This window comes from Watersipora subatra, chromosome 1 (assembly GCF_963576615.1).
Source record: "Watersipora subatra chromosome 1, tzWatSuba1.1, whole genome shotgun sequence".
Lineage (NCBI taxonomy): Eukaryota > Metazoa > Bryozoa > Gymnolaemata > Cheilostomatida > Watersiporidae > Watersipora > Watersipora subatra.
This window is the reverse complement of record NC_088708.1, coordinates 46,270,123-46,279,915: the sequence shown is the minus strand read 5'-3', so window position 1 is coordinate 46,279,915 and position 9,793 is coordinate 46,270,123. Positions and strand designations below refer to the sequence as shown.

The following is a 9,793-nucleotide window of genomic DNA, read 5'->3' as shown; positions in this document are numbered from 1 at the left end:
TAACATAGTAATTGCTTCTATTTATTATGAAAGAAAAAAACTTCAATTTTTGTGAATTTTGTTTTTCGTTTATTTCAATTGATGTACATTTAGTGTACATGTTCTTGTGTAGTTTGCAAGCTATAGGGTTGCTAGCGTATAGTACGTATTCAGTTGAAAGGAGTTGTCTGCTTATAACAGCTCTTCTAACAAACATGTTGCGATTCGAATTCGTACCTTACTATTGCTCGATATTACTGCCTCATATGTCGATTACTCTGATTGGTTGCTTGGGTAAACAAACCGAAAGGAATAAAGTTGGCGTTTTCATTTGATAGCAAGCATTTGCTATCGGCGGTATAGTCGCGGTTGAGAAAATGATATGCGACAATCTTTCACTTCTCTAGGTTCATAAAAGTGAAGACGTAAGATTTTTAAATGCCAATATAAAGCGTACTCTATCAACAGAAAAGTCTTTAATTTATCATATGTTCAGGTAATTGTGTATTGTTGCTTAATGGCTTTTAAGAATGCTGCAAATTCAAAACTACTATTTATACGTTATTCTTGAATAAATTTTTCGGGTTGCTGCAAAACGTTTTCTCTGTAAAACGATATTGTGCCACGAACATAAACGTGTTGTTTAATGGATTTTGTGACAATAAATGTTACTAACTAATGTTGTAAAATCGGGCTGAAAATACGAAGAGCTGAATTTGTAATGTAAGCCTATAAAACCTAAGTATCTTACGATGATGTTGAACTTTTTAGGTAGCGTAAATCTCTGCTAGTTTTGCTAAAAAGGCTGCACGTGGAAAATAGCTGAGGTTGGTGCTTGTGTGTGTTCTGGCTTCAACTCAGTAGCTTCAGGCATCACTTGTGGGATCAAGATGTCAGGTATGTATACATTTTATATTAAATAATTTAATTTTTTATAACTTTGTAAAAGTAGCTGGTTAGCTTTGTTCAGTGTCATCTGTTAGTATTCTGCCTTTGATATTTAGTGATGTTTGACAATGACACCTAGCTAAATATTACTAACCTTGTTGAGTGTAAAAATCTACAGCTGCTCAATAAAAGTATTCCCATACTGCCTTTTTGTAAACTTGCTAGTTGTTATTTTTACAATGAATGTCTTGCTGTTTAGGATTTTATTATGGTAATAATGATGCTTGTAATAATGATACTGTAGAAGCTTGTAGTCTGCACATCTTTTCATCTTTCGTTCTTATTTTAGTGACAAACGCAACCACCATTTATCGCTTAGAATTATTTTCTTGCTGTTGCATGTTCTACTTAAATCAAAAAGATTCTCTTGCAGTTTATTTCATTGTATTTTATTTGTGATTACACTATTACTAAATGCCTCTCACTAGTTATTCTCATGTTTATTTTAGCTGAGGATTTCCTAATTCACAAATGCTTAATTTCTTTAACCATATCTCATTATTTCGTTCATTTTTAATCAATCAATATTTCTTGTATATTATTTCTATTATTTTACATTTTGTTTGTATCAAGTTATTCTATCTGGTGAGTTCGACAAACATTGTAACACAAGACACTCATACATTATTCATATTAATTCATCACTTTCAATATATCTTGATGTTCTTAGTTTAATAGATCCAAAACTGTTTGTTTTTAGTTATTGTTAATATGGCTAATGGCTTGTTTGGTTATAAAATAATGATATAATATGTTAAACAATTCATCAACTTGCCGAATTAATGTAGCATTCTCTGTTGTGATTTTCGGTTCGATATTAGGTGTTCCAGAGAGACCACCTCCGCCCATTGTGGGAAAAGTAACTCACCACAACATTGAGTTGTATTGGAATGAATCTCTGGAAAAGGCGTGTGAAAACAACATGTCAGGAGACGAGCGGGTACGGGTAGCTGTTCAAGAAGAAGACAAACACGGAGAATGGGGAAATGTTTATGTGTAGGTGTCCAAATGTACTTAACATTGATCAGTAAAGTCCAGAAATTCAATGTATTAATAGGTTTTATGTTGTGAACTTTGCCGAAAAAACTTTATACTATTATTAGGTGTGGTATCGTTTGCTCAGTGTATGAGGGTGTTAGTACTATTCGAAATTGATTAGATGTATTGTCAACATGAGTCATAATTTTTGATTAGAACTTCTGTATAACTACAGCCTAAAACAAATGTCTGCTCCACCTTAAAAACGGTCTAAGGTTTCACAATAAGCAACGCATTCAAGGTATTTATTTATAATTATTCACCTACAAAACACAATACATTTGGAAGGCCTCATTGTTGTAGCTGATTATGGGACACGGCAAAAGGTTACTGCGTTAGGCAGCAGATCTACGCGTCAGCTGACTTGGTGTCCACAACTTGTTTGACCTTCAAGACACTCATGCTCTCTCTATAAAACTGTGAAATACGAAAGTTACTGTTTGCTCTATGAATAGCCCTCTGACATTTCTAGGCACTTTTCTGTAACTATTCGTTAGTCCACAATGTTTATTGCAAATATTTCCTTCTATCAATAGTTTCCTATGAGACATTCATAACTGGTCAGTGATCTATGGCCATGTTGTAAAAGTCATTGGTCTCTGTTGCTATGAGTAAATTTAATTAAAAATAGTACTTCAATTACAGGATAAATAGGATATTTTATATTTGGGGTCTTGCGTTGCCGCTAATACAATACAGAGGCTCCACTTGACGACTAAAGTCAATTTGAAGTCGAGTTAGAAGTGGGAGCTGAAGAGTCGCTATATGCAGATTAATTAGCAATATTGCTAGTCATAAATATTATTCCCTTGTGACAGAGGCTATGCAAAGCAGCATTCGCTTGAAGGCCTTGAGCCCCAGACACTCTATCGGTACCGAATCAGGTTTCAGAATGACGAGGGAAACAGTGAGTGGAGTCAAGTGACAAGCGTGTCCACCACAAGTAAGTCTTTAGTCTTTTATTTTCCTTGTTTCATTTTCACACTCGGCCTGTGTGAGTGTCTTTATGAGAGAACTAAGGCTAAGGTTTTTTTCTAGCTTTGTGCTTCAATTGTTGGCAGATAGTTTCAATGATTCTGTTCCATGCTTAAATTGTTTATGATAACAAACAGTAGCAAAAATGGTTAGCCTTAGCTTCCAATTTGCGAAATTTTTGTTTTGGCTTGGCAAGGATTGTTAGCTATTTGAGTTGGCCTCTAAATGGCCCCTGTTAAAAGCTTTATATAATGAGATAGACCACATAAACAGATCGCTGTGAAATTAGGTGAACGTAAACTTACTACTTGAACTGTTTTCCTTTTTTAAGCCAAATAGTATTGTATATAGAGAGGAGGAATTGATTATCATGTCAAAGAGCCATCCGCCAGAGCACAGATTCAAAGAGCAATCCTAAGTTTTTCTCTTTAGCAGATAATGATATATTCGTTAGCTCAGATTGTATTTTCTTTATATTGGAGAATAATAGAAAAAACTAGAATGCTCACATTAAAAGTAGACAGGTTTTGTGTGCGGCCATAAAAGTGATGGTGTCCTCAAATCACAAATAACTTTTGCAGCTGATTGTTGTGAGCTTTGTTTGAGTATAATTGCATCAGCATTTTCCCATTCCTCTTTGACACATCTTCCCATCGGCATCCATTGACTCCCTTAATCAGGCACGCAATTCAATTGATGATAAACTATGCCGATCAATACATTGCTTTGACTGTGCTCATTGAAGGCAGTCACGTCACACGCTGCCAGGGTCATCTTCTGATGCAGGCAGCGTGAGACGTGGCATAATATTCTATGCCATTACCGTTAATTTTTTATCTGTTAACTGTGAATGTTTTGCTTCAAGAATGCATAATGTGTGACACTTGAGTTGTCTTGAAAGTTTGTAATATTGGTGAAACTTAGCTCAAACTTTCATCATTTAATAATGGTAAAGTTTTTATGAAGTTTTTTATGAAAAAATCTAAGAGTTTTTGATAAAACTACTTCTATCACTAACCCAATGGGATTTTGTGAGAGACTTTATCTCGACATTCGTGCATATATTTAAAATTGCCCAGTTTACTAGTACCTGTTTATTTAGTTATCTGTACCTTCTTCATGTTATTTCTCTCACTTGATATATAAATCGAATAGCTCAGTTTTAAGGTTGCCTATTCAATAAATATATAATATTATATATATAATAAATGCATAAAAATAAATTTTTGTCATGTCTAAAACAGTGTTTTTACTTAATACCTCAAATTGTGCAGAAACGTGACTGCACACTTTTAGCTCAATTCTTCAATTACTCATTCCATATAACTAAAATATGTGCTATGATTTTAATAAACAGAGGCAACCTTGGACCACCACCTATCTAATAGGTTGGTAACTTCCATTACTACATGTCTGATAGTTTTGGAACTTAGGCTAATACTTGTGTAATAGTTTGGCAGGCCCAACTCTTGCTCGTCTAGTAATTTTTGGGACCTAAGTTACTCCTCGTCAAACACATGTAGCTTTAGAACCTAGACTACATCTAAGAGTGTAGGAATCAAGGTTAATACTGGTGTAGTAGTTGTAGAATGTGAGCTGCTACTCTTTGGACAGCCTTGAGAACATTTCCTAGCGGTGATGTGTGAATATGATTAGGAGATAAGGCAGTTGTGGATACCGCTGTCAGATATGTAACATGGATACGTGATGCAATCGCATATACAGCCTTCCTATAGCAAATACAAAAGGTTTCAACCTAGTGTCAGATTGTGTTGACACGTATATTTGTTGCAGAGGAGCCCCTAACTGGTATCCATTTGCACAGAGCTGTTATGATGAATGACATCATGGGTGTGGAACGAATCTTGGAGACAGGGTACGTTTCTTTTGATATCTTCATATGGCATTATTGAATGGCAGAAGAGGTGTATATAGCTTTCGTTGATATTTCACATATATAAATGTGGCTGTTTGCTTTGAGCACTTTTCAAAAGGACGTACATATATATAGTAGCTTGCTGCTATAATGAAGCTCAAGCATATATTGAAAGTTTCGAATATATTTGAAGTTTGAATATTCAACGCTAGACATACACAATATACCTTAGCCTGTGATAATATTGTTGCATTTGATCTGATGATACAATATATCAACATATTGACTTTTATCATTCAGTTTCATACCTGCAACTATTGACTATCTATCTTATTTATTGATTCTGATTGATCAGAAGCTGGGTTGAGATTGCTATCAATAACTCAAATATTGATGTATTTTAGTAAAATAATGCATTTATTTGCCGTTTTGGGAAATCCGCATCATCTTGAGCATTAATTTTGCTGATGTAGTACTGAGAGGGTTAAATAGTTATACAGCGATTCTGTTTGCAGTATCAATCTTGTGTAATTGTAATATATATAATGTAATATAGCAAATAATATGAAAAACAATATTTAGAATAGCAAACATAATGAAACAAAATATTATTTTCAATATATTTTAGCATTGTTTATTGATTATATTCAGTTCTGCATGAATAGCTGTTGTTCATGTCCCTGTTTACTGGTTAGCAGCATTAAAAATCATTCATAACGACATCATTTCAACTTCAAAACATGACTGCATTTAAAATATGTGGAAATTTGAAATCTTGCACTCTGATTGGCTACTAGACATTACAAGAGAATGGCTGTGGCGTATAAGCATATTTCTCTGCAGATTATTTGGTCAATTGTACTTTAATGTGGTTTTGTCAAAGAAGTCATATGAATACTGAAGTTTTATCAACCTGAACACTTTACCTCTTTGCCCCTGCTACCGTGTGCTAACACATTTGTGTAATTACTTGTATGACTGCAGTTTGCACGCATAAAATTGACTGCACTTTGGCTGTAACCAGTAATCAATGTTCTTCCACAATCGTTTATTTTCTTATATGTTTCTCTTTATAAGTTACTCCTCTTTTTCCTATCAGTATTGTAAGGATAACTCTTTCTTTTTGCAGTTTTGGACCCGAAAGGTACAACTACACATTTCTTATGCATTAGCTTGGCGCTGCCGATGCATTTGTGTGCATACTAATTATCACTGTTCGTTTATGTCACTTGGTAGTAGATGTGGTTGCAGTTTCTTACAAGCATGGCACATCTATTGCACGTTGTATCTATGATAGTGATGTCTCCCACCTCCCATTTTCATATCTGAATTATTTTGGTGATCACCTGCTCACTTTCCGTTTCCTTCATGCAACTTTGTCACTTTCCACCGTATCAGTTCACACTCTCAATTTTCGACTGCTCTTTGTTGAATTCCCAACCCACCAACTGACACTGGCTCTGTTTATTTGCTACATCATTTCTTTATAGTTCTCTGAGAGGAAAATTTTTATTGAGTCTCAAACAAATTTTGATGTAGTAACTCCTTCAATATTTAGAGTCATATCCGGTTGGTATCATTGAAGTTTCGTGAACCTCAGCAGCACTTTAAGAGATAATTAGTTTTATTTTAAAATACAATTTCGTCTTTTGTGTAAAAGGAATCATTTTTTTCTTGCTGCATTTATATATGAAATATTTTATGACTTAATCTCTGTGATGAAAAAATCACTTATTGACAATGACCTCTCAACTGTCGACAAAAACCTTTCATTTGCCAGCAGCGACCCTTCATTTGCCGGCAGCAACCTCTCGTTTGTCGACAATTACATCTCATTTATTGACATTGACCTCTTATTTGTTGACATTGACCTCTTATTTGTTGACATTGACCTCTCATTTGTTGCCAATGATATGTTTTTGCTAGCTAATGTTGCCATGATTTAAACAAGACCACCCATGTAACTAGTTTGACTTGAAAACTTTTTTTTAATTACTAAATAGTTGTCACAGGTGAGTCCAACAATCAAAGTTCGATCTAAAATTTGTGAAAACAAAGTATTTTTAGGGTTTTTTCCAGATGCCCTTAAAAATGCTGGAATTAAAACTAAACAAGAACGTTGCAAGTAAACAGGATCCGAGGCTATGGTTTGGTGAAGACTTAACGGAACTTAGAATATACACTATGTTTGCATGACGCACATGATTCGCAAATTTGAGCCAATCCGCAAGTTAACAGCTTCATGGAAACGGCATAAATCCGCAAGCCAAGCGAGTTTTGCGATTCACAAAACTTTGTCGAATCCGTCATGCTTGCGAATGATGGAAACAGCACTTGCGGATGATGTGCATTAAAATCTCACGACAGCTATTCAATTTTAAACATTTTCAATACTTTTGTTGTCCTTTCTTGATTGAGTTTCTGGCGTTTGCGTCGCTAATTATTAACTTATAGCGTCCAATTCCTTACCTTTTTCAACAAGGCACCGGAGTCAATCTGCATCATGCAAGTGTCCATGGAGACACGTAATTCACATGGTAACACAACTTACGAACAACTCAAAATCTGCATGATGCGCTTCATACATGTCATGGAAACATATTGATAGTGGACAAGTTCCCACCCCCACACGCCTCTTTTTCATCCATACACTCTCTATAAGTAACGCAATGTCTTCGTACAGTTGTAAGAACTAAACACCTGTTTATCGTCAGAGTGTTGCAGACTCCTGACTATATTGCAGCGAAGTAAATGCAGAAGTAACGGACAAGTACGGATTCACCCCACTCATGCAAGCTGCTCAAAAAGGCTATACAGAGTATGTAAATAGTTCTCTTTGTTTTCACGTAGTTGGTCCACATCTTTCTCCCAACATGCATAGAAATTGAAAACTGTCAGCTTAAATAGTTAAACACGCAATAGAATGTTACAGCTGATTGTAGTTGATTGGAACATGATCGTTTTGCTTGTAAACATCAGCGTATAGTCCGGCGGAATCTCTGTAACTTTGTCACGTAACATTGAAGGTTTGATTAGCCACTTCCCTCTTAATTCCATCAACTGGTATGTTCTTATCTGGCACGCTCCATCTGAAGTGCTCGAGTTGATACAAAAAGGTCAAATTAGTAGGAATTTGTCCTTATGTAATACGTTTTAAGGGGAACTCTGCGGTGCAATCAAATCCTTCTTCAACTTTGAAAAGTTTTTTCATTTTCTTCAGGATTATGGAGATTTTGTTAAATCATGGTGCTGATGTGAACACTGCGAATGACTCGGGAAAGACTGCGTAAGTACCTCAGTGTTTTATAGGTTAGTACCCAGGCAGCCTAGTAAGCTGTGAGAGATCATCATGTTTGTCGATAAAACACAACGAATAACTATTTCCACAATTATTCTGATATGCTAGTTGGCAGTCAATTAGCGCGGGTGTTAGAGTGTCTGTCCATGAAACTGAGAATCATGAGTTCCAATCTTACTGACCGCAATCTTTTATTTCAAGCTCTAACCATTGCTTAGAGCAGACATTTGACACGGCTCTTATTATAGTAAAGATTGCAGGCTAATGATTGGCTTATGTTAGACCTACCAATTTTATTTTCCCTGCTTTAGCTTTACACCTCTCTTTTTACGGTTTGTCTAGTTTCCTCCACATTACCCATCAAAAAATAACAAAATATCATTGAAGACGAACTTTTAAACCTTTAATATTTTAGTCTTGTACTCGGTTGCAATAGAAGTTATGACCGATAAAGTTGTGCCGAGTCTAGTTTCATTGGTCTGACTGTCACCGTAAACTAATCATTGATTGTGACTTTTATTCTGTTTATTTAGATATTACATGTATGTAGGCTCCGAGCAACCGGGTTGAATGGTTCCCAGGCTATCATTGTAAAACTCATTAATACCTCCTAGTTACTGTGCAGGAATCTTTGGATGCCAGGCCACAAAAGTACTGTTGACACAGGCTTCATTATTGACGTAATGGCTTGCATTTTTCTTTGTTAGTTTTTATGATGTGGTGCAGTTCGACAGAGCTACGATGTGTTCCCTTTTGTTGTTACTGGGGTATCAATTTGGCTCGATCACGGTTCAATATGTCTTTGAAATTATTTCTTCACCAAACTAATAATGCATTGCACTCTTTGTGTTTTACTTTCCTCTTAGCTGTTTTTGATTATTTGTTTTCATAGGATAGGATTGCGCACAATCTAAAAAGACTCATACAAGAACGAGAAATGCAATCTGAAATTGTTTAAGAGCTTATTGCTGTTAACTCGGCTCTCCCATGAAGGTTGCTTACATAATGCCCTTTGCTTGCTTTGGCGTTTATCGGCTCATCAGAATATGGAAAGATCCACAAGCTTTGCATTTCTAATTTGTCGAGGATTATTAAATATTCATTGCCTCCAATGGAGATGCAAACATTCTCTGTGTGCGAAGTAAACCGCTATCACATGATCCCACCATTCTTGTTTCCAATCCGAAATGTCAACACTCACTATTTGCATACAAATGTTGGAGGCTTTGCAATGGTTGTTATGCTCGCAGCAAACAAGTATATAGATTCGATTACGTTGTAAAATCGGCATTGCTTCAGTCATGCTCATACATGCTAGACCTTCTTAATATTTGGTTTATTTGTTGAGTGCAAACGTAAGCTCATAACTAATCGTAGTTTCCAGTGAATTATCTCTCCCGACTTTTGCATTGATTTCATTTAGCAGTTAAAACTTAGTATCTTTATTTCTCTGGACTAAAAGTTCTCTGGTTGGTTAGCTTACAGTTTTCTGCATTTTTAAAAATTTGTGATACTCCAGGTTAATTCTTTTACTCAACACATGTTCAGTTTTTTCAATGTTTTTGCTAAAATCTTTGTCAGTGATGTTTCAAAGCATTGATGGTCATTATAAAATAGTTCCCCTAGCTTTCTTAGCCATAAAATATGACGTGGGCCTGTTGAAACACTTGCAGGAACGG

At 35.5% G+C, this 9,793-nt stretch overlaps 1 protein-coding gene across 4 annotated transcripts in view; it reads left to right on the top strand.

Moving 5' to 3' along the window:
• Positions 1 to 319: 319 nt before the first annotated feature.
• LOC137410580 (fibronectin type 3 and ankyrin repeat domains protein 1-like) overlaps positions 320 to 9,793 on the top strand; it is a 15,785-nt gene continuing 6,311 nt past the window's right edge. The window contains exons 1-9 of one of the 4 annotated variants that reach the window (XM_068096018.1): positions 320 to 404; positions 751 to 876; positions 1,127 to 1,138; positions 1,749 to 1,923; positions 2,784 to 2,908; positions 4,735 to 4,816; positions 5,946 to 5,960; positions 7,560 to 7,634; positions 8,037 to 8,102. In XM_068096018.1, coding sequence (XP_067952119.1) covers positions 870 to 876; positions 1,127 to 1,138; positions 1,749 to 1,923; positions 2,784 to 2,908; positions 4,735 to 4,816; positions 5,946 to 5,960; positions 7,560 to 7,634; positions 8,037 to 8,102 — 557 coding nt within the window. In that variant the 5' untranslated portion in view covers positions 320 to 404; positions 751 to 869. Of the gene's footprint in view, positions 476 to 750; positions 877 to 1,126; positions 1,139 to 1,748; positions 1,924 to 2,783; positions 2,909 to 4,734; positions 4,817 to 5,945; positions 5,961 to 7,559; positions 7,635 to 8,036; positions 8,103 to 9,793 lie in introns of all 4 variants that reach the window. The other 3 variants (XM_068096019.1, XM_068096020.1, XM_068096021.1) reach the window with 3 other exon arrangements.